Source organism: Podarcis tiliguerta (assembly GCF_965153285.1).
Source record: "Podarcis tiliguerta genome assembly, chromosome: 7".
In the NCBI taxonomy this organism is placed as follows: domain Eukaryota; kingdom Metazoa; phylum Chordata; class Lepidosauria; order Squamata; family Lacertidae; genus Podarcis; species Podarcis tiliguerta.
The window spans coordinates 571,979-595,269 of NC_139540.1; the positions used below are offsets into that span (position 1 = coordinate 571,979).

At 52.5% G+C, this 23,291-nt stretch overlaps 1 protein-coding gene across 5 annotated transcripts; it reads left to right on the forward strand.

Annotated features, from left to right (window-relative positions):
• Positions 1 to 1,685: 1,685 nt before the first annotated feature.
• LOC310681297 (sphingomyelin phosphodiesterase 5-like) lies at positions 1,686 to 22,988 on the forward strand. 5 transcript variants are annotated; one of them, XM_083448957.1, is made up of 9 exons: positions 1,686 to 1,713; positions 3,695 to 3,813; positions 15,286 to 16,328; positions 18,282 to 18,354; positions 19,290 to 19,430; positions 19,528 to 19,617; positions 21,397 to 21,460; positions 21,814 to 21,964; positions 22,162 to 22,988. In XM_083448957.1, the coding sequence occupies exons 3-9, from the start codon at positions 15,393 to 15,395 to the stop codon at positions 22,258 to 22,260; spliced, it is 1,554 nt and encodes a 517-aa protein (XP_083305083.1). In that variant the 5' UTR covers positions 1,686 to 1,713; positions 3,695 to 3,813; positions 15,286 to 15,392; the 3' UTR covers positions 22,261 to 22,988. The 5 variants fall into 5 exon arrangements, with proteins under 5 accessions (XP_083305083.1, XP_083305082.1, XP_083305081.1 ...); XM_083448956.1 differs by lacking the exons at positions 1,686 to 1,713; positions 3,695 to 3,813 and adding exons at positions 10,991 to 11,454; positions 13,620 to 13,744; XM_083448955.1 differs by lacking the exons at positions 1,686 to 1,713; positions 3,695 to 3,813 and adding an exon at positions 10,991 to 11,454.
• The last annotated feature ends 303 nt before the right edge of the window (positions 22,989 to 23,291 follow it).

The following is a 23,291-nucleotide window of genomic DNA, read 5'->3' on the forward strand; positions in this document are numbered from 1 at the left end:
ATAATAACACAATCAATGAGCCGATTGAAAGGTGAGGAGATTAATTAACTGGCCTTGTTAACGGAAAAATCCGAGGGCTCCCTTGGACAAAAACAAAGACACCAACCAGGATTACTTGGAGCAGAACAGCAGCCTGTAGGCTTGGCCTTTATTGAACTGTTGCAACAGGGTGCTCCCCTTACTTGCAGGAGAGAGGAAGGACCCAGAAAAATGGTGTGCAAGACCTTATAAAAACTTTTGAAATTGCCACCCTGTAGATCAAGACCACCCCCAGAAACATCATACATACATCACAGAAGAGGCGGTCCAAAATAGAAATTTGAATATTGTTTTTCTCCTGTTGTTGTTTATCTCCTGTCTGGCAGGTTACTTGATTGGATTGCCTGGGTAGCCTGGCCAGTCTTTTGTAGTGATAAATACTTAGTTCCTGGGCCAGGTCACAGGCTCACACCTTATTCATATCTTAAATGTGCCCTGAAGACAGGATTTGTGAAGGAAAAGACAATGGGGAGGCTTTTCCATTTTGACCTTGCAGAGAGAAGATTTGGTCAGTTTAGGAATCAAAACGGTTCCAGGTTGGCCTTCCTGTGCTGATCTATGTATGTGCTTGGTTGGTACACTTGTGAACATTACCATATATCTAAGACCATGAAATTCCTATTACAGACTAAATCAATTTGGCAAAGTGGGGGGATGAAGAGGAAGTCTAGGCCCCTTCTTGGATACCTTTCTGCATGGCAGGCATTACAAGTGAACCATTGGGAGAAAGTTTTCAAGCTACAATCCAGCCAAAACGTTTTATTTCCTACTTGTACCTCGCTGGGAAAGTTTAATCTTGTGCTCAATCTAGAACCTGAACCACTTTGAAACCGGCTCCCATTTCCGGAGAGGAGCCCCGAGGCAAAGGCCGAGTCGGGGCTCCTTCTGGCCGGGCTCCCCCCCCCCTTATTTCTAGCCCCCCATTCGGAAAACAGTGAAAACACAATACACATCTCGAAAGAACCCGTCTTAAATCACAGGCAAGCATAAGAAAGTCCTCCAAACTTACGCCTCCAGCGCCCCGAGAAGAACCTCGTCCTCCGGAAAGGGAGCCGCGAAGGCCCCAGGCGCACCTCTGTGGGGAGGGAGCCCCATAGCTCGGAGGGGGGCCCTAGTTGTGACAGGGGTCTGCACCCCCCAAGACGCCAGGCCAGCTTCTGGGGAGCTTCTGTGGCCCCCATGGACCCCCTCACGGACCCACTGGGCCAGGTTCTGGAGGGGCGTCTGGGGGTGAAACCTGAGGGGAGAGACTTGGGGGGGCGCAGCAGCAGAGCCAGCCCCCCCCCCCCCACAAAAGCTTTTCCTTCTTCAGGCTGCCCCATCTGCCATGGGGGGCTGTGGGGAAAGCCCGCCTGAGGGGGGGGCAAATCAATTTCAAGGTGGTGGCTGCCTCTAAGGCCCCGCCATGTTAAGAGGCGAGGGGGTTTGCCCTCAGAAAGCGCCCCGCCGCCGCCTCAGGCCGGCCTCGCTCTCCAGAGGAAGCGGGAGCCCCGTCGAGAGAGATGGGGCAGCAAGACGGGGGCGCCCCCCAAATCCCCCCCAGGTCCCATGGCGCCGGGCGAGGAGCTGACCCCCAAACGCGAACCCCACACGTCCCCTCAGAGAGGCAAAAGGGCGCCAAGATGGGAGGCGGGAAAGGGCGGGAAAAGGAGGCGCCACTTGGACAGAGAAGAGGTAGCGCGCGCTTTCTTTCTTTCTTCCTTCCTTCTCTCCGGGAAAGGGCTGAAGGCGGACTACAGATTAGGCGGGGGGAGCACAAAGGGGGGGAATAATAAAATGTCAAATTTTTATAAGAAAGAGAGAGAACCTTCCTCCACAGAAAAAAGCAGCGAAAACAGACGCGGAAAGAATTTTCTATATTTATATATCTATATCAGGACCACCTTCGTCCATGGGGAAAAAATAGATTAAATATAGAATGCATATTTAAATAAGCATAACTATAATATAAATATATATTTTTCAAAAATTTTATTGGTTTTTACAATATTATAAGCAAACAAACAAACACACGCAAGACAAACAAAAATAACAAACAAAAATCGTAGCCTTATTGAAAATTACAGTTATTAACTTTGCTAAATGACTTCCTTGCTTCCCCTTGGTTGAATTTCATTGCATGTCCTTGTAACGGTTTTCCAAATCCCCTTTTTTTTTGAAATTTAATTTAATCATTAACATCCTTAAATCTTCTCCTTATAGAGTTAACATCTTAATTTATCACTTAACATAAACAAAATCCTGTAATATACTATACTGTAATATAAATATAAGATATAAAAATATAAATTTAAGAAACCACGGAAAGAGGGGGAAGGAAGTCAAGTCTTGAAATGTTAAAAGGATTGTAAACTTGTTGAAATGTATAAAATGGAAAATCGTAAGTCAAATAAGCAGAAGATGACCAGGGCTATGAAATGCAAGCAAGAGGAAGGCTGGCATCAAGTCCCAAGAGTCCCGTCTGGCCTTAAAAGAGGAAATTTCTGCCCAAAGAGGGCTGCTCATCAAAAGCCCAAGAAGCAGAGATCCTGCAGGAATCCATGTCTCAGGTCAGGAAAGGGATCGAGAGAAGGCCAGCAGGGCTAATGGGCAGAGTCAGGGCAAGGAGACCTCCCTCTGGAAAACAAGAAGATGAACACACACACAATGCAAGCGGAGATGTCTAAAAGAAGAAGGATAAGAATTGGAGGAGTATATCGATAAACACATGAAGACCAACAGTTTATAAAATTTAAGACCTCCTGATAAATTTCCCTGTCAGGGGGAAACATGGGGCATAAATAAATATACAGAAATAATAGTAGTAGTAGTAGTGGTGGAATTATAGTTAAAAGGGGCTTGAGGGTCCTCTAGTCCAACCAGCTGCAATGCAGGAATCCCAGCTATAGCATCCATGACAGATGGCCATCCAACCTCTGCTTAAAAACTTCCAATGAAGAATAATATTTATTTGTTTTTAATGAATGAAAACGAACAAATATCTGAAGGGCTGTCACATGGCAGATAGAGCAAGCTTGTTTTCTCCTGCTTTGGAAGAAAGCATGTTAATTCCTCAGATTAATTGCTCTGTCAGTGTTGTTTATTAGTTCATAACACCATTAATTGATGCACATTACATCCAATTGCTTTAAGTTACTTTATCTTCACATATTTCACCTTATATAAGTTGTTTTATTTAAGTTCTAGAAGCTGTCCCAACACCATTTAGCTTTGAACACTGATAAAACAAATGATTTGTTCCAGTTACAGTCTTGAGCAAATGCAAACCTTGACTGAGGAATCCAGTGAGCGTGGCCAGGATCTGGCCTGGGATGTGCCGGCCTTGAATGGATCTCCAAATTACCAGGCTTACTTTAGTATCAAGAGGAAGACCAGGGCAGGGGGCAGCTGCGGGGGGTTTTTTGGAGAGCTGAAACTACAGCTCTCGCCCCGGGAAAGGCTCTCGCCTCAGAAACTTAAGGAGCTTCTTGGCCACCGTAAGTTGCCTGGTCCAATCCAACTTGGAAATGTGGGAGCTTCCCTCCACCCCTTTTCGGGCTTCTCTACATTGCTCTTGCTTAAGTATGTTTACTATATATACATTCTATAAATGTCTATAATTCCTTAATAAATTTTTGTATTATACTTTAGACATACATTTCTTATTATATTACAGCATTACATCTTGTGGTCTAACCAAATGTTTACAATAAACGCAAGGCCAGCCGCATCACTGGAGGTACTGCAGTTAACTGGTTTTTTCAAAGATGGCAGCAGGTGGAGCTCTTGCTTAAGGTAGGTAATTCACAGGTTTGGTTTAGCTTTTGCTTTCCTTTCGTTGAAGTTGAACCATAACTCATAAGAACATAAGGTGAGCCTGCTGGATCAAGCCAAAGGGGCCCATCTAGTCCAGCATCCTGTTCTCACAGAAGCCAAACAGGCCCCATTAGCAAGCCCACAAGCAAGATTGGAGCACAAGAGCAACTCCCACCCCCCATCTGTGGTTCCCAGCCACAGCTGTGGAGGGCAGAGCATAAGCCAGGGGTCAGCAACCTTTTTCAGCTGTGGGCCAGTCCACCATCCCTCAGGTGGGCTGGACTATATTTTGAAGGGAAAAAATGAACAAATTCCTATGCCCTGCAAATAACCCAGAGAAGCATTTTAAATGAAAGCACACATTCTACTGGGCCAAAACAAACAAGATGAATTTTAACAGGGAGAAATGTAAAGTATTGCACTTGGGCAAAAAAAATGAGAGGCACAAATACAAGATGGGTGACACCTGGCTTGAGAGCAGTACATGTGAAAAGGATCTAGGAGTCTTGGTTGACCACAAACTTGACATGAGCCAACAGTGTGACGCGGCAGCTAAAAAAGCCAATGCAATTCTGGGCTGCATCAATAGGAGTATAGCATCTAGATCAAGGGAAGTTATAGTGCCACTGTATTCTGCTCTGGTCAGACCTCACCTGGAGTACTGTGTCCAGTTCTGGGCACCACAGTTCAAGAAGGACACTGACAAACTAGAACGTGTACAGAGGAGGGCAACCAAAATGGTCAAAGGCCTGGAAACAATGCCTTATGAGGATCGGCTAAGGGAGCTGGGCATGTTTAGCCTGGAGAAGAGGAGGTTAAGGGGTGATATGATAGCCATGTTCAAATATATAAAAGGATGTCACATAGAGGAGGGAGAAAGGTTGTTTTCTGCTGCTCCAGAGAAGCGGACACGGAGCAATGGATACAAACTACAAGAAAGAAGATTCCACCTAAACATTAGGAAGAACTTCCTGACAGTAAGAGCTGTTCGACAGTGGAATTTGCTGCCAAGGAGTGTGGTGGAGTCTCCTTCTTTGGAGGTCTTTAAGCAGAGGCTTGACAACCATATGTCAGGAGTGCTCTGATGGTGTTTCCTGCTTGGCAGGGGGTTGGACTCGATGACCCTTGTGGTCTCTTCCAACTCTATGATTCTATGATTCTATGATTCTATGATTCTACTCATGTAAAAACACCAGGCAGCCCCCACAAATAACCCAGAGATGCAGTTTAAATAAAAGGACACATGCTACTCATGTAAAAACACGTTGTGATTCCCGGACCACCCGTGGGCCAGATGGAGAACGCCTCAGTTTGCCTACCCCTGGCATAAGCCATCATAGCTAGTGAACTGGAGAAGAGAAGCCTCAAAGACAGCGTCCAGTTTATTGGTCCAGCTTTCCTGCCGTGGGCCCTAGTCCTCTTGAATCCGTTCTTCTCATTGTGCAGATGAGGGCCTGAGGCTGAGAGCCACAGCTACACGCTCCATGTCTGAAAAGGGCTGGGCTTGAACTTGAGTCTCTCCAGCCCAATTCCTCCCCACCTTCTTCCAGAGGGTCCTGGAGGTCCTGGCCACAGAGCTGGTGGGATTTTCCTGGGGTTTGGGGGAGGTTTGCCAAGGCTGTGACTCATTCCCCTCAACACCTTGACATTAACTTAACAGCCTCTTTGAAGCCAATGCTCCTTCTTCCTTTCCCCCTCCAGGCCCAGAGCAGGGGTGGGGAACATTTTTGGCTCCGTGGACCAGATCCTTATCAGGATCCAGCATGTGGATCCAGCACATGTTTACCAGGCTTGGGGCATGTGGCCCCCTCCTCACCACCTGCTCCCTTCCCCTTCACTGGAGTGCACCATCATTTGCCTCTTTCTCCTGGGTCCGATGGCTTGAATGGGCAGGATTTTTATACTTGCTTTGTGGGGGTTGGACTAGATGACCCCTAGGAGCCCTTCCAACTCTACAGTTCTATGAGGGCCATTGACCAGAGTGCAGTTCAGGTGAAGGACTGCATTCAGAGCCATACAGGCTTTGGGGCCCTTCGCTGCTGCTGCTGTTTCAGAGTCATAGCAGAACTGGAAACCCCTTCACTGCTACACATACGCTCTCAGCCCCCACATGGCCTCTGCATTCTCCATGGTCCACCCCCCTCCCTGCCCCCACCATAATTTGCCATGAGAAGCAGAGGGGCAGACGCCACCAATTCATGCACACCTGTTTGGTAGAGAGCACCCTTGGATTAGCAGGGCTTCCTTTAAACATGCACAGGATCAAGTGATCAATGTCCAGACAGAGATCTTGTCCCCTTTCCGTTCTGAGACCACAAACAGATCTTGCCCGGAGGGGAAGGGAGAAGAAGTAGGAGGAGCCGGGGAAGATGCCACTATCCAGCCACCAGTGGTGTCTCCCTCCCACAGCTGCCACCAAAAGGGCTTCTTGTCCTGAGGGGAGAAGGGGCAGATGAAGCCCCCCCTCCCCGCAAGTGTCCTTCTCATTGTGCATTCATTGTGGTTTATGCTCACAGTACAATTGTACCATACCATACGCACCAACAACAGTTTGGGGGCAGTTGTACTACTTCAGCTGCAAGCTGCGCATCTCCCATAGTTGCTGTCTAAACCCTCTAACTTTTTGTATAGCAAATGTTCTGGTTCTGGGTTTACTTCTGAGTATGCACAGGATTGTACTGTCTACACTCTGCTAACCTCTTGGTTAGATTATACATGGTGCTGCCTCTGAAGACGGTTCAGAAATTCAGTGGCCAGGTTGCTCACTGGGGCAAGACAGTCTGAGCATGTTACACCAATCCTGGCCTGGCTGCACTGGCTGCCATTTAGTTTCCACGCCCAATTCAACATGCTGGTTTTGACCTATAAAGCCTTAAGTGGCTCAAGGACTTCCTCTCCCCATCTGAACCAACCCGGACCCTGCAATTATCCTCTGAGGCCCTTCATGTGCCCCGTCCACAAAACATTTGTCCAGAGGGTGACAACATGAGAAAAGGCCTCTTCTGCCGTGGCTCCCCATCTCCACAGGGGGGCTCAGCTGGCGGCCTCACTAGGCTTAGACACCAAGCAAAACACACACACATTGCCTGTGATCCTCAGATAAAGGTATAGAAATGCAGTAGCAACAATAACAATAATGAAACAAAGCCCTCAGAACAACTAATAGGGATGCACCAAGTAGTTTTTGAAATCCTCGAAGAATCTTCAAGCTCTTCTTCAGGTATGGACATTCAAAGCAACCCTTCAAAAGGAAACTCAATAATATAATGCCATGTTGGCACTTTGAACATTGATACCTGAGGAAGCGCCCAGGAAAGCTTATGCCATAAAAGTTTCTTCCCATTGTCAAGGTGCTACAAAGCTATTTGTTGCTTTTGATGCAGCGGACTAACACGGCTGCCCTTCCTCCAGAAGTTGTTCAAGTTACTGTCTCACTTTCCTGCTATGCCTTCCTGTTAGACTTTAACCTGTTTCTGGGGGTGTTGCCTCAGTCCACCACGCAAATCTAATGCAAAGGCTGTGCTTACTTCAAAAGCCCCTGATACATCTTAATCTAGTTCAGAATCTACAAGGAAGTCAAGAGCACACTCTGGCCAAGATCCACAGGGAAGCTCTCCTGTGCAAGGGAGCCCAGCTGACAGAATCATAGAATTGTAGACTTGGAAGGGACCGTGAGGGTCATCTAGTCCAACCCCCTGCAACGCAGGAATCTTCTCCCCAACGTGGGGCTTGAGACAGGACTTGCCCTCACAGAAGCCATGCTGGTTCCACTTTAGTAAGGCATGTTCTCCACATTTGGTAATTCTGTTGATAATAATTTTATTATCATTTTCCTGAAACTGATGTTACTAGCCTGTAATTTTCTTGATATCCTCTGGATCCAATTTTAAAACCTGGCATTCCATTGGTGACTACAATTTTTAAGTACAGAGGCTGATCTAGAGACAAGGTACCTGTTATCGTTAGATGATTATTTTCAGCTTGCGCAGCGGAATGTCCCACTGGACTGGCCCTCGGTATTTTCATTCCTTATACAAGAAGGAGCTTCCTGAGACCTTTGGAGTCAGTGTTTCAAACCAACAGGAGCCCTGAGTTAAAATCCAACAGAGGTGACTGGAGCGCAGGAGGTCACTGGTTTTTGGCTGCAAAGGTCTTTTTGTGGAGTGCAGATTTCTTAGGAATTTGCAGAGGTGGCCTGGTTGTTGGCTCACCTTCCCTTCTCCTTTTTTTCTTTTTAAAAGCCCAGTCATGTTCACTCCCCAAGGCTTTCCACATGGTCCAGAGAATGGCTGGAAACATGCTGCCGAGTGAGAGCAGTGTGTGTGCCCTGCACCCCCTTCAGCCAGCCCTCAGGCGCAGTGCAGGATGCTGCCCCACCGATGAGGATGAAGAAGTCAAGATTCCATTTGCCAGCCCAGCCATCTAGTCACAGGGCGCATGCCCCTCTTGCCCTCCTCCCCCCCCCCAGGGTCGGCCTTGCCAACAGGGCTCTTCTGTTCTTAATAAGTCAGCGGGTACGGAAGCTGATCCAAGGCAACTTGGTGGTCAGAGGAAGATGCTGAGTGGCCAGAAGGCACACCAGGATTCTGGCATCCACAACCTGACCCTAAAGCATGTTGACCAAGCAAGGTGGATGCCGTACATTCAACATGGAGAGAACTGTGTCACCTTTGTCACAGTAATTGAGGAAGATGTTAAATAATTACCATTCATTAGTAAAGTCAGTCATGAAGGGAAAGAGATTCCAATGCGGGTAACATGTCAGCATGTCAGGTGATATTTAGCCTTTTAAAAATGAACCTGGACTTGATCGAAATTGCTTCTGAGATCCTCCTAGCCCTCCGTGGAGCTGTGCCTGGGGGGGTCAGCAACCCACCCAGTGCCCACATTGGCAAAGAAGACTGGATTCCCAGAACCACATCCAAGCAGACCCCGCTGGCTCAGCAGAAAAGGGCCCTGGGCGAAATCCTGTTTCATAACTCCCCATTAAATACCAGGTGTGAGATAAACGTGACAAGAACAGGCAGAGTGCCTGAAAATAACCTCAGCTCACATCTCATCAATCTTTTTTGGCAGCAAGTAGCTTGGGAGATGGATTCCTCATCCACAAATCAATAAAACCACCTACACTCTCTTCTGGAAAGGGAGGTTACCTGGCAGAGAAAGGGGCTGGAAGTCTTGCCAGAAAAGGGTGAGGGTGAGACGAGGTGCTGGGCATGAGCCACTGTGCAAGTGACAGCAAAAAGAATGGGAGTTGTGCAAAAGCATGGAAGGTGGATTCAGAAGCCCAGACCCAGAGTTCATGGACACCTGAAGCCCACCTGGAGCTCCTGGGGAAGCAGGGGCTTCTTTGCTCTGTGCGCCCACTCTGTCCTGATGCCATTCTCCTCAGAGCTGGAGTGAGGCTCAAGCATCACAGCACCTATGTGCACACTAGGGATGGGGCTGTCTGTGGAGTCATCATCTTGCTTTGAGGGAGGGCTGCCTCTGAGCAGCCTGCATGGCCCCTCAGCTGTTGAACCCCACGGCCTATCAGTGATGCACAACAAGATCATCTCAGAAACACAGGGAGATAAGATCTCCTGAAAGCGTTTGCACCAAGAGGTGCTTGCGCAACATCTGGGCAGATGCAATAAACATCTGTGTTTATATCGCCACATGTGGGGAAACATGCTGCTCCTGGAACCATCCCAACTCTCAGGTGAGGGCCTGCCTCTCCTCCTCAGCCTTGGGGGCAGCATGGCAGACAGCCAAGTCTTTGGTTCTGTGTGTGTGTGTGTGTGACTGTGACTGTGATGCAGCTTGTACTTGCAAGGGCCTATGGAAGGCTGGGGGGGGGGGTTTCAGGCCTTTCTGCTTATGCCTTCATAACACCAATAATAATAATAATAATTTATTATTTGTACCCCACCATCTGGCTGGGTTTCCCCAGCCACTCTGGGCAGCTTCCACAAAGACCAAAAATACACTAAGATGTCACACATTAAAACCTTCCCTGAACAGGGCTGCCTTCAGATGTCTTCTAAATGTCAGGTAGTTGTTTATCTCTTTGACATCTGATGGGAGCGCGTTCCACAGGGCGGGAGCCACTACCGAGAAAGCCCTCTGCTTGGTTCCCTGTAGCCTCACTTATCGCAATGAGGGAACCGACAGAAGGCCCTCGGAGCTGGACCTCAGTGTCCGGGCAGAATGATGGTGGTGGAGACGCTCCTTCAGGTATACTGGGCTGAGGCCGTTTAGGGCTTTCAAGGTCAGCACCAGCACTTTGAAATGTGCTTGGAAACGTACTGGGAGCCAATGTAGGTCTTTCAAGACCAGTTTTAAGAGAGCAGATGCATCCTCCCAGTCAACTCAGGATTCACCAGGAATGGGGGGAAGGTGGTGGTAGCTGTAGGTTGAATAAGTCACACGACTGCTGGTTTTCTAACAAAAGTATGTAACTTATAACCTTCTATACCCAAGGACTGGAAAGCAGCCATTTTTTAAAAGGGGATGCAGGGTGGATTATGGAAATTACAGGCCAGTTAGCTTAATGTCTGTCCCTGGAAAACTAGTGGAAAGATATGCTTAAACATATAGAAGAACCATTAGCTGGCTGCAGCCACACACAGAACATACGACATCTGGAAGGTGTCACCTCATCATGGGAGTAATCCTGAGCACCTTCAGCTCCTAATATGAAGCTTCACAAATTTGAAGCAACTTTTTGGCAAACTCTAAAATGCCCACCCCAGAGGCAGAGTCTCATTGGCAACATTTCAGCTCCAGTTTGGTGCTTTGAATTCAGTCTAGAAAATGCTGAAAGGTCCCAAAGACAGTAAGCAAAACATGGCATGTAAGAAATACTTTCCGGGCCTGAATGCTGCATGACCCGGCCGGCGGAGGTGTGTGTCAGCTATTCTGCCAGCTACAAACACCAAGCATGGCATCAGGAGTGGAGTGGGGTGGCAAGGAGTTCTGCTAACATACGGTTGATGCTGATGACTTTCTCACTGCCATGCCAGGAAAGAGGAAGAGGGAAATCTGCTTCCAGGCAAATGTGTTTATGACTGGGATGTGCTCCCTCCTAAATAATCTGCACCTCATTATCTGAAGCTTGGCAGAACACTGTTTGCCTGGAGAGAACGCCCTCTTTCCCTGGAGTGTAAAACCCTCCCCTGCACTTGCCTGCCACTGCACTCTGGCTGCAGCACATGAGCTGCCTTATCACCACTGCCATCATCACCTCCTCACGTGAGACCATAATTAGACCTTTTACCTCTGGGCAGGCTGCTGCGAATTTGTAGCTCTGCAGCATTTAATCTGCAATCAAACCAGGAAGCTGAAGGAAGTCCGGGTGCAAGACCTGTTAGTCAGCCGCTGGGTCTGAGCTGGATTGCCCAAAGCGCCTGCCCTTCAGGAGCTCTCTGGCGAAGCAGTTGGATCGCAATGAGGCATGACTGAGTGCCCGGCTATTTAGAACACATGACAGGACACCTAGAGTGGCTGCCTAGATCCCAGCTGTGCCTCACTTCCCCACCAGGCCTTCTTCTCTCAGGTGCTCTTGGGGAGGATCTCAGCTGGACACAACCAGCAGCCAGCCGGTTTCCCCTGGACCGCTTTGGACAAGCACCCAGAGAGGTGAGTGCTTTGGGTTGGGGCTGTTCCCTTTGCCCTCGCACTGTGGTTGGGCAGAGGAGGTCTGTCCATGCCCAGGAGGGCACGGGGGAGGAAAGGTTCGTTCCTCCAGCCTCATCCGAACCTCCTTCTGGGCCCCCTTCTGGCTTCAGAGCCCTAAGGAACTTGCTCTCAGAGAATTGTGGGGTTGGAAGGGACTGCCAAGGGTCATCTAGTCCAACCCGCTGAAATGCAGGAATCACCGCTGGAGAGTTCCTGGCAAATGGCCACCCAACCTCTGTTTAATATCCTCCAATGAAGAAGAGTCCACTGCTTCTCAAAACCAGAGGGGTTTGGCCATAGCTTGCAGGTGGTGGTGTGTAATGTGACTTCTCCTCCGTTCAGCCCTTGGCCCTTGCTGGTGCTAGTTTACTCCCAAGCAGCCCCTGCAGCAGGAGGGGCCCAAACGGCTCTCCCTGCCCTGGTTCTCTGTGAAGGCCAGGGATGGGGGAGGCCGGCTGCTGGGGCTGCTGGGAGTTAGAGTCCCACGGTCGCATAGTCACTTTGGTGGGACACCTGTCAATGGCCTTGAGCAGTGCTTTTTTCTGGGGCGACGCAGGGGTACATTTTGTGAATCTAAGTTTGGCCTCACTGAGGGGCAGTATTTCAATATGAGTAGGAAATTGAGAGGACCCCTAAACATTTTTTAAAGAAAAAAAGCACTGGCCTTGAGACATATGTAAAAAGCAGTTTGCAAAGAATTATAAACACGCACGCGAGTCTGGCCCACCTCGTGACCTGTGGTAATTCTGTTAATCCTCTAGCACCCACGTCCTCTTCCTTGAATACAAAAACGGTTCAGTGTACTCTGTGTATCTTTATATCTCATCTTCTCTGCTGATAAACAGAACTAATTATTATTCTGTTCCTCTTCCTTTTGACACACTAGGAAAGCATTTATCTTATCTTGTTTGCTGCTCTACCTCAATGGTGCCTTTGCATTTTTACTTCCACGAGCAGCATTTTCTTTGGTGCCCTTAGCTGTGATCCCTGCATTGCAGGGGGTTGGACTAGATGGCCGTTGGGTCCCTTCCAGTGATACCATTCTAGGGTCTTCATGCGCTTCTTTCATAGAACCGTAGCATTGGAAGGGATCCTGAGGGTCATCTGTTCAAACTCCTGCAATGGTGGCTTCCCTCAGTGGGGTGTCTGGTTGGCCACTGTGGAAAACAGGATGTGCTGAACTAGGTGGGTCACCCCCCCCCCCTTGGACTGATCCAGCTGTAACCAGCCTCTTATGAGGAGGCTCTTGGCATGGGAAAAGGATGGCCTGCGCTGCTCACCTGACCTCTCTCCAGCTGAGCCGCTGCTGCATCTTGGGATGGAGGGATGAGGATGGCACAGTGCAAATGCTTCAGCAAGATTGGCTGCTGGCACATTTGCACCTCGCCCCTCCCCTCCTCCTTTCCAGAATCCAACAGCCACTCCGTTGGCAGCCCCACCAATGTGGCATGTCAATGAAAAAGTGCTGCCGTTTCACCAGCTCATGAATGTGAAACAAGAGCGGATGTTCTGTCCTCCGCCCACCAGCACAAGCTCAGGTGTGCTTGCTCTCGAAGGCACTCAGCAGGCCTGTCTGTGCCTTGGAATTGTGGTAATTAGGATGATTAGGAGAATTCTAATGACAAGGATGTTGACGTTGTTGTCCTCGTGGTGTCCAAATTGCTTTGCTCACTCAAACCCACAACCTTGTCAAACGGGTCCCTGTTGTTTCTGCGGCACAGAAGGGATCTGAACCCAGGTCCACCAGCATTGCCCACTCTCTTAGGGGTGCCCCACATGAGGCTTATATGGGGGGAGGGGAGATTGTGAGGGCTCCTGAGGAGCAGGGTTGTCCCAGGGCAGGTTTGCTGCGCAGCCTCCAAATAGCAGCCTTAGATCCAGGCTCTTGGTCCCTCTAGCTCAGCGCTGTCCACTTTTCTCTTTTCATTTACTGCATTTCTGTGCCACCTCTTTCTCCCAGGTGGCACACGTGGTTCTCCCCCCCCCCACTGTTAATCCCCCACAACAACCCTGTGAGGTAGGTTAGGCTGGGAGCAGCGTTGGACTTTGTGCTCTCAAATTTCAGCAGCGTCATGATGCCAGCATCGGATACCCCTCCACTTCTTGCCTTCCATTCTGCCCCATAGGCTCTGCGCCCACTGCAGCCGAAGCGACACACACTCCCCTAAACCTGCCTCTGCTGAGAGGTGGTGACTGGCCCACGCTCACCCTGGGAGCCCCGTGGCCGAGTGGGGACTAGAACCCCAGTGAGGTAAAGGGAAAATAATAATAAGAATATTCCTCTTCAACCAGGCCTTGGAAATATTCCCCTTCAGTTTAAGGACTTTCAACTGTTATATTGTTAATATAATCAATAGAATATAATTAATGCAACGAAACATTAATGGGAGGGGCGATGGGTGCAAAGGGGTGTCCAGTGGAACTGAGGCAGATGGGGGGGGGGCGTGGCAGTGGTCCCTCTGGAGGGGAAACGCCCTCTCCTGAAAGAGACATTTGGGCTGCTTTGTTGAGAGCAGGTTGGTTGGAAGAGCAGAGGGGGCTCTAGGAAGTGCCCCGATGTGGGGCAAGTGGGGTGGCGGCAGGCGGGGAAGGGGCCTTGGGGGCTGGGGCCCCTCCCTTCCCTGCCGCGCTCCTCCTCCGTTCTCTCTCCCGCCCGCGGCAACGGGAAGGAGGCGGGCGGGCGGGCGCCCTCGCCCGGGGTGGCGCCCGCAGAGCCCAGGCGCCCCAGGCAGTAAGTGGGGATTTCCCTGGGGGCTCCTCTTCCCCGCCTGGATCCAGGGGGCTTCCGGGGCGGGGGGCACAGGATCGCCCTTCCTTTCCTCTCTGCCCGCCCTCGTCGCGCGTCCTCGCGCCCCGCGGGTGCCAACTGCTGGGCTCGCCTTCAACCGCCACGAAGTGCCCGGCGGGATGCTTGCGCTGCGCGCCCTACGTTGCGGGGGTTGGACGGGACGAGCCGGAGCGTCCCTTCCGAGCCGAGCCGGGAGAAGCCGCTCGCGAGCTGCCCGAGGGAGGTTGGCTAACCATTAACTCGCCCGCCAGGTGCAGCAGCCAGTCGCCGGGCGGACGGGGCCGAGGCGGGTCCTGGAGGGGGCGGGCGGCTGGCCCGGGCTCTGAGTCCTCACCTGCCGGGGCGAGAGGCGAGGCGCGCCCAGAGGGAGGCGGCCGGGCGCGCTGACTCCTCCGCTTCTAGACGCGCGAGGTGGCTGGGTGGAGAGGCGGGTGAGGCATCCGCGGGAAGGAGTAGGGGGACCCGCTTTCCGGGGAGGGGGGTGAGTGTGGAGGCTGTACAGCAGCAGCATCTTCAGCCCAGCCCCCCCCCACGTGGGCACCCTCTCCCCCTGGGACGCCCCCTCTTTGCATCTGCTTAAAAGAGCCATCTCTGCAATGCGCACCTGAAGAGCGGCCCCTGGAGCGAGATCAGGCCCCTGGGGCTTGACGTGCTCTTCGCCCTTCCGGCATTTTATCTATTCTGATATTTCCCCCTCAATGTTCGTTGTATTCCAACTGCCAAAAAAGGGTTGATGTTGAGAAGGCGTTCTTCAAATGTAGGGTTGATAAAACGGTGGCTGAACACCAACAGGAGAGCCAGTTTGGTTTCTGCCCTGCTCTGGCCGCAGAGCCAAAGAGTCCTAGTTGGACCTTCTCCCCCCCAAAAAACTACTCCATCCTCACTCTGCTCCCTTTAGAGTTCAGGGAGGATGCAGAATCTAACTGCCAGAGCACATCACTGAGCCCAAGACCCCCCTCCCTTAACCAGAGTAGCCTCTTACTTTTACTGCTTCTCTTCCACAGGATCCGGCCCCCCAGAGCCAAGAGGCCAGCCACCCAGGATCCATTTGGGGCCCGGAGGAGTCCCCCTCGGAAGGCCCTGTTGCTGCTGCTGCTGCAGCAGCCCTAGGATGGGTCTGCGCGAGTCGCCCTACTCCAACTGTGTCCTGGGGGCCATGGACTCTGTGCTGCGGCACATCCTCTTCCCCAGCTATTGGCTGGTGAACCAGCTGCTGGCCTTGCAGCAGACCACCCAGGAAAAGCAGGAACACCAGCACGGCCTGCCCTATGCCCTGGAGGCGGCAGGCAAGGGGGTCGTCTTGGTGCCCCTGCTGCTCCTCTCTGCCCCTTTCTCGCTGCTGGCCTTCCTGCTGTGGCTGCCCCTGCAGGCCGCCCGCCGCCCCTTTGCCTACCAACACACGCCGAACCAGGCCCCACCAGACCCCTGGGTGCTCCCCGGCCCGGCAAAGACCTTCAGTGTGGTCAGCGGCAACCTCTGCCTGCTTCCCGTTGGCTTGGCCAAGTTCAGCAACCTGTCACGGACGCAGTGGCGTGCCAAGCACATCGGCCATGCGCTGGCGCGGGCGGCCTCCGGCTCCGCACCGTCTCACGAGCCAGGCCCACGGGGGGACTTCCAGATTGGCTTCAGCCCCTCGGCCGTGAGGAAGTATGGGTCCATGGAGGCCAGCCCCCCACGGTCCGGCCAGGGCTCCCCTCAGCTCAGTGGGGATGTGACACTGGAGGTGCCCCTCGAAGAGGAAGGAGCGGCTGCCGGGTTGCCCGCGGAGATCACGGCCCGCTTCCCCCTCTACGCGGACGTTGTGTGCCTGCAGGAGGTCTTTGACCGGCGGGCCTCGGGGCAGGTACGCCATTTCCTCGCCCCCTACTATGAGCACATCATCTACGACGTGGGCACCCTCGGGGTAGTGGGCTGCTCGACCTTGAAGCTCCTGAACAGCGGGCTCTTCCTGGCCAGCCGCTACCCAGTCCTGGCCGTGCAGTACCACTGCTACCCCAACGGCACTGGCGAGGACGCCTTCTGCGCCAAAGGGCTGCTCTCTGTGCAGGTGAGAGGCGGGGGGGGGGGGGAGGCTCCTTGGCTTGCTTGCTTGTTTATTTACAACAATATTTCCATGCCGCTATGTCATAGAAATATATCATAAACATAAAAACAAATTGAAAGCAAAAGAATTAACAGCAAACATCAGTGGACCATTGTGGGCGATGTTCTCTCAACTGCTTACATAGGCCTGGCGGAATAGAAAAATTTTCGGCAGGTATTTAAAAGTTGAAACAGAAGGTGCCTGCTGAATCTCTGGTGGCAGGGAGTTCCACAGGACTGGCCCATGACACTAAAGGCTCAGTATCTTGTTGTCAGACAAGCCTTGCCAACTCCCCCAACGACACTGCAGATGATCTCAGTAACCAAGCCGGGATATGAGGCTTCAGACAGGACCCTAGTTGTTCAGGGATTTGTAAATTAATACAATAAGTTTGATTTCTGGGGTTGGACTAGATGACCCTTGTGGGTTCCTTCCCACTCTACACTAGGCAGACCTACATTTGGCTTCTGAAAAGGCAGCCCCCCGTGTTGCTCTCTTGTGGGGTGTTTCTGTGACCGAAGCAGGGAAGCCCTCCTGCTGCCTGCCTGCCTGCCTGCCTCTTCTCCCCTCCCTCCTAAAAGCAGGACTCCTGCTTCTCATTTATGGGACCCACAGCTAATGCTGAACCCTAGCAATGCCCCCCTCAAAGTCGCTGGCACAGAAGGAAATGACATGGGAGGGGCCATTTCACTTCCGGAGGGCTGAACTGGGTGCTGAAGGGCTGCTGCGGCTGCGCCTGCTGCCCCCAGGCAGCCTTGAGGGTGCTGTTGCGTTGGCAGGAGTCTTTGCGAAGGAAGGTTGGCAGTGACCGTGCCCTTGCTGCTGCTCCTGTACTTCCCGTGCCAGGAGGGACGTGGCTGAATTAGGAGCAGCCACCTCCAAAGAGAGCCTGTCACTTTGCTGCCATTTTCTGATCTGCATGGGAACCCAGAACCGGGAGGGGAGGCGAGGGAGCAAAGAGATTGCCTGGGGAGCAGCCCTCCCTCCCACGCTCCCTTGGATCCGCTGCGGGGCTTCTCTCTGTGCATTTAAAGCACACGGCTTCCCGCAGAGAATTCCGGGAACTGGTTTACCCCCTCAGAGAGCTACAGTTCTCAGCACCCTTAACAGATTACGGCTGTGAAGCCATACGCTTCAAACAGACGTGGTGCGTGCAGCCGGAGATTAGAGAGTCCTTGAGCGTGGGTGGGGGTGCTTCTTCTTGCAGCTGGGCAACCACAATGAGGTCTCCTGATTTCATGGCAACCCTCCTCCCTGTCTGGAAATGGAGGCGCACCGCTGGGGCCCAGCAGCAGATTGGGTCTCCTAGCCGAGCCCCAAGAACTGGTCTCATCCCACACCCCGCCTCACACCCTAAAGACCCATTCCAGGAAAAATATGATCCACTGGTCCGAGGATTTCCTAGCCCTGCCCTCCACATGCCTCCGTGCCCGAAATCAAAATCATTCTTGTTTGTCCAAGATTTGCACTTTCTCCAGCCCTTGGCAAACATTAACTGGAAGACCAAGCTGAACCTGATCAGAAAGTTGCTCCAGTGTGCGAGTGTGTGTGTGTGCGGATGCACGCTTGCAGGTGTGGAAGCTGCAAAAGGAAAAGTGGTTCTGTTTCCTGCCTTTGGGGTGTGTTTGGAGTTCCCTCACAGCAGTTAGCAAAAGGCGCATTTGAGTGAGGGTCCTCAGAAGCGGGGGGGGGGGGATGACGACGACAACAACTGTCTGTGCCTTCTGCAGATTCTGCCCTCCTTTAGAGGCGGGAGTTGTTTTCCAGGAGGTCTGTAAGGGGGTCTCCTGGGGGCTGGAGAATGGACCAAGCTGGTCTCGGGGCTGCTTGCTGGAATCTGTTTTCTCCCTGGAGTGCCTCCCCTTAGAAGGTTTCCCTTGGTGATGCTTGACCTGCCTTGTTTCCTGTGTGTCTCAGGTGCAACTGGGAGCTTCTCAAGGCCAAAGGATTGTGGGGTACCTGAACTGCACCCACATGCACGCTCCAGAAGGTAAGTGAAGGATGGGGAGAGGGTGTCTTCTTCTCCCTCTCTCACATGACGCTATATATAGCATATCTTGTGGACAAAGCTGCACGTTGGAAGACGGTTTGAGCATCTCACACTGATCCTGCTCCAACTGCACTGGCTACCCATTAGTTTCCAGGCCCAATTCAAAGTGCTGGTTTTGAGCTATAAAGCCTTAAATGGCTCAGGACCGCAATAACTCAAGGACCGCCTTTTCCCATATGAACCTACCCAGACCTTGAGATCATCTTCTGAGGCCCTCCTTTGTGTGCCCCCTCCTCGGGAGGTTCGGAGGGTGGCAGCACAAAAACAGGGCCTTCTCTGCAGCGGCTCCCCGTCTGTGAGGTGCTCTCCCCAGGGAAGTTTTCCTGGCACCTTCATTATATACCTTTAGGCGCCAGGCAAAAATGTTCCTCTTTAACCAGGCTTTTGGTTGATTTTTAAAAATGTGTTGGGGGTTATTGGATTGTTGTTTTTATTTTGACTATGTACTTTTTGAATTTTATATTCTGGTTTTATCCTGTGAACTGCCCTGAGACCTGTGGGTGTAGGGCGGTATATAAATTAAATTAATAATTATAATAATAATAATAATAATTATATTAATTCAGGATGGATAAAAGAAAGTCCTCCTTCATGCAGAGCAGAGTTCAACTATGGTGCTCGCTTCCCCAGGAAGCAGCAAGAGCCACCAACTTGGACCATAGGCCTGACCCAGCAGGCTCTGAGGGTCTTGTGTGCTTGCCCCTCCCTGTCTCCCCCCTGGCCGCCTCCTCCTCCTGCCCTCTTGCTCTGCTCTCCCCACATCCCGGCAGGAGAGGGAGGGTCCCTCAGCCCTCTCCAGGGGAGCTCTGGACTCTCCACCTCCCCCCTGCTTGCTGTGCCCTCTTGGGCTGACGCCTCCTCCCACTTTCTCCCAGCTGACAGCCAGGTCCGGGTCGACCAGCTGACTCTGAGTCTGCTTTGGGCCCAGCAATTCCAGGATGCAAATGCTCAGCCTGGGGACATTGTGGCCTTCGACATCTACTGTGGGGACCTCAACTTTGACAACTGCTCAACAGGTACGCAGGTGGGGTTCCTGCAGCGGGCTGGCAAGGGGTGTGTGTCTGAGGATTCCCCCTCACCTGCCGTCGTCCCTCCCTGCTCCTTTCTCCACAGGGGATGCGCTGGAGCAAGTGCATGAGATCTTCAACGTCTACACGGATCCGTGCCGCATTGGACCCCGGAAGGACAAGCCTTGGGTTATCGGTGGGTCTCTGCCCCCACACAGCATGCCTGCCCCACCTTGGCCTTGCCTCTGCTTCTAGACCTTCCTGCACTCTGCCCTGTGGCATAATAATAATAATAATAATAATAATAATAATAATAATAAAATTTATTTATATCCCACCCTCCCCAGCCGAAGCTGGGCTCAGGGCTGCTAACAACAATCAAAATAATCCAACGTTCTAAAAACATTTCATTATAAAAATTAATTAAAATCAAATTGATGGCAACCATTAAGCAAAATTCTGTGCAGGTTGCCAGAGGAGGGAGTCAGGCTGCGCCCTGACCAAAGGCCTGGTGGAACAGCTTGTCTTGCAGGCCCTGCTGAACGATGTCAGGTCCTGCAGGGCCCTAGTCTCTTGTGACAGAGCGTTCCACCAGATTGGAGCCGCGGCCGAGAAAGCCCTGGCTCTAGTTGAGGCCAGCCTAACCTCTCTGTGGCCTGGGATCTTCAGGGTGTTTTTATTTGCAGAGCGTAAGTTCCTCTGTGGGACATACCAGGAGAGGCGGTCCCGTAGGTACGAGGGTCCTAGGCCGTAAAGGGCTTTAAAGGTTAAAACCAGCACCTTAAACCTGATCCTGTACTCCACCGGGAGCCAGTGCAGCTGGTATAGCACCGGATGAATGTGATCACGCAGCGAAGACCCCATAAGGAGTCTCGCCGCGGCATTCGGCACCCGCTGGTCAGTCTCAAGGGCAGCCCCACGTAGAGCGAGTTACAATAATCCAGTCTGGAGGTGACCGTCGTGTGGATCACAGTGGCTAGGTCAGGGCGAGAGAGGTAAGGAGCCAACTGCTTAGCTTGGCGGAGATGAAAAAATGCCGCCTTTGTTATAGCTGTAATCTGCGCCTCCATAGAGAGGGAAGTATCGAAGATTACACCCAAACTCTTAACGGACGATGCTGGCACTAATTGCACCCCCACAAGCCAGGTCGACCCCCTGCGAGGTGAAGAAATCTCGCAGAGTGGCGGTTTTGTTGCCTATAGACCTGGCATTGCACAACACCAGTGACGGAAGTGAGTAATCCTTGCTCACCCTACCCTCGTCCCTCGGGATGGGGCGCAGATTGGAAGGGGTACGAGCATATCCGCATCTTGATCCCCTTCGCCTATAACATCTGCCCCCACCGCCATACCTCCCTCGCCCCTCCACGGTAGCAATCCCAAGCCTCATACCAACCTCCATTTACAAAATAGAAAAAAACCCCACCAAAAACAATTATACCAAACAAAACCAATCCCCACCCCACTGAATATCCAACCCCAAACCAACATAAAACGGAACAAAATAAAAATACATCAATAAAAACCACTGTTCACGGTGGTACAAGAAAGTAAAAAGTAAAAACCCCTTTAAAACACTTTAAAATATATAAAAACATTTTAAACATTTGCTGCAGCAGCACCAGTGTCCTTAAAGCTGTAGCGGTGGCGGGTGTGGGCCCCGCCCCTTGGGCCTACGGGGGGGAGCAGCCATCCTCAGCACCCACGGTGCAGCAGCAGCAGCAAGGATGGGTTTTTCTCTCTGTGCTCTGCTGTTGGGGAGGGGCCAGGTGTTTCTGCGGGGGGGGGCAGGTGGAGGGGCATCATGGCAAGTCAGATGGGGGTGGGCTGTGCTGCTGGCCTGACTGCAGAAAGACCACCTCTTCCCAACTCTCCATCTAGCCTTGTAGGGCAGCCCCCCAAGCATGAACAGGTGGGGGGAGAGTGCAAAAGCGCCACACCTTGAACTGACAACTGTCCCTCCCCCCCCCCCACAGGCACCCTGATGAATTACCTGAAGATCTATAGCAAGGCTGTGTCAACCCCAAAGCGCATGCAGAGGTGAGGGGCTGAACTGGGTTAGGGGGGTTCCTTCCGTGGCAGGATTGCTGGACTTGGCAGAGCTGGGGGTGGCAGCTGCTTTCTTCCTTTGCTGGGGTGTGGACAGTGGCAAAATTGACAGGATAAAATTTGGGTTTTGCGGGGGGGACTTTGCACATGGTCTTTTCCATGTTGAGCTGGGAGCAGTGGGGGGGGGAGCCCTCTGAAGAAGAGCAAGGTGCTGGGTGGGCTTTTCTGGGGCCGTTTGCAGTGGACCATCAGCATGAGGTGTCCCAATGCGGGACCCCACAGGAGGGGCTGCCCTGAGACCCACAGCCCCTTCCTGCTGGACACGTCTTTCCGTTGCCTCTCAGAACCCTCACGGAGCCCAAGGGGCGGCGGAAGTACCTGGCCGGCCCCATCACGGAGGACGGGACCCCCGATCCCTCGGTGACCTCGAGCGAGGGGCGGCGCATTGACTACATCCTTTACCGGGAACACCTCAACCCCCTGGAGCTGAAAACGGTGAGTTGGGGGCTGCCAGGCAGCGGCTGCAAGTGCGCAGTGCCCGGGGGGGCCCTTCAATGCCCTCTTGCTCATGAACTGAGGAGGTGGGTGTTGCCGGGGTGCCCAAGGGGCTCCTGCCTGTGGGCTCGCTCTCCTCTCTGCTGCCTGCCCTGCCCTCATGGTCTTTCTCCGCCCCCCCCCCTTGCTTCTTCCAGGCTGTGGAGAAGTTCTTCTTCATCACTCGCCTGGCCACCTTCTCAGACCACCTGCCAGTGGGGCTGCGGCTTCGCCTGACAACACAGCCGGAAGTGTGAACTCTTCCCATGCCAAGCCAGGGAGGCATCTGTGAGCAGGAAGACACACACCCTTCTCAGAGCTCAGCAGCAGCAGCAGCAGGATCAGGCCCTGGGCCCAGTTTGAGTGGCGAGGAGGAGTCGTGCTTCTGTCCCGGGCAGGGGTTCCTGGGGCAGAGGAGGCCTCAGGCCAGCCTGGAGGTGTGGCAAGGGGCTCCACTGGCAGGCCGCTTTGTGGGCAAGGCACCCCCTCCACCTGCCAATCTGAGAACGACCTTCAGGAACCCCAGGGCCAAAGGGCAGGCCTGCAATGGCCATCACCCACCCACCCCCCAGCACTTGCAAGCTATCAAGGGTTTTACCAAACTGAGGCTTAAAAACAAATGTCCTGCATGGCATGATTGTGACTTGTTCCTCTAAGGCCCTGTGGGGCGTGGAATTGGAGGGGTGACCCTCATCTGTCAACTCAAGGTGGCCCCCCCCCCAAGCGCGAGGAATGGTGCCGGGGGGGTGGCAGCACCACTCAGCTTGGGGAAATAGGGGAGCATGGCTGGTGTGGCCTACCCTCTCGGACTGCCATGCTGGCTTTCGCCCTCTTCGGGGCTGAAGTTTCCCCACACCAAATGCTTGTGTTTTCACCCAACAGTTTGTGAAATGCAGAAGGACTTCTTAGCCCCTCTGTGCCGAAGGTGAGTGCCTACCTGCTCACCTTCATACCTTTCAATAAACTTCTGCTCGTTTTTGTGCAAGAGCCGTGGCTTTGGAGTGGCACCTGGCCAGAGTCCCAGCAGCTGGCCTTCCTGAGATCCGTGGAGCCCTGAGGCTGGGCTGCACTCACTGCCATCCCAAATAAGCGCCGTTCCCTTTGACGTTCGCTCTGAGCACTGCAGGTTTAACTGTTTGTGAAAAAGCAGGTTGAGACGGCTTCTGCTGAGATAGTTCTGACTGCTGCCAAGATGGGCGGCCTGCCCTGCGTTCCCGTCTTGAGCAGAGCTGCCCTGGAGGCTGGTCATGTGGAAGGAGACTTGTGCGTCTCATGGCATGAGCAGGGC

Excerpts from the sequence above, each read along its gene's own strand:
- LOC310681297 (XM_083448954.1), top strand. The coding sequence starts at position 14,050 with ATGTGGGGCAAGTGGGGTGGCGGCAGGCGGGGAAGGGGCCTTGGGGGC. Across the intron at positions 16,329-18,281 it reads AAGGGCTGCTCTCTGTGCAG|GTGCAACTGGGAGCTTCTCA; the intron begins GTGAGAGGCGGG and ends TGTGTGTCTCAG. Across the intron at positions 19,618-21,396 it reads GGACAAGCCTTGGGTTATCG|GCACCCTGATGAATTACCTG; the intron begins GTGGGTCTCTGC and ends CCCCCCCCACAG.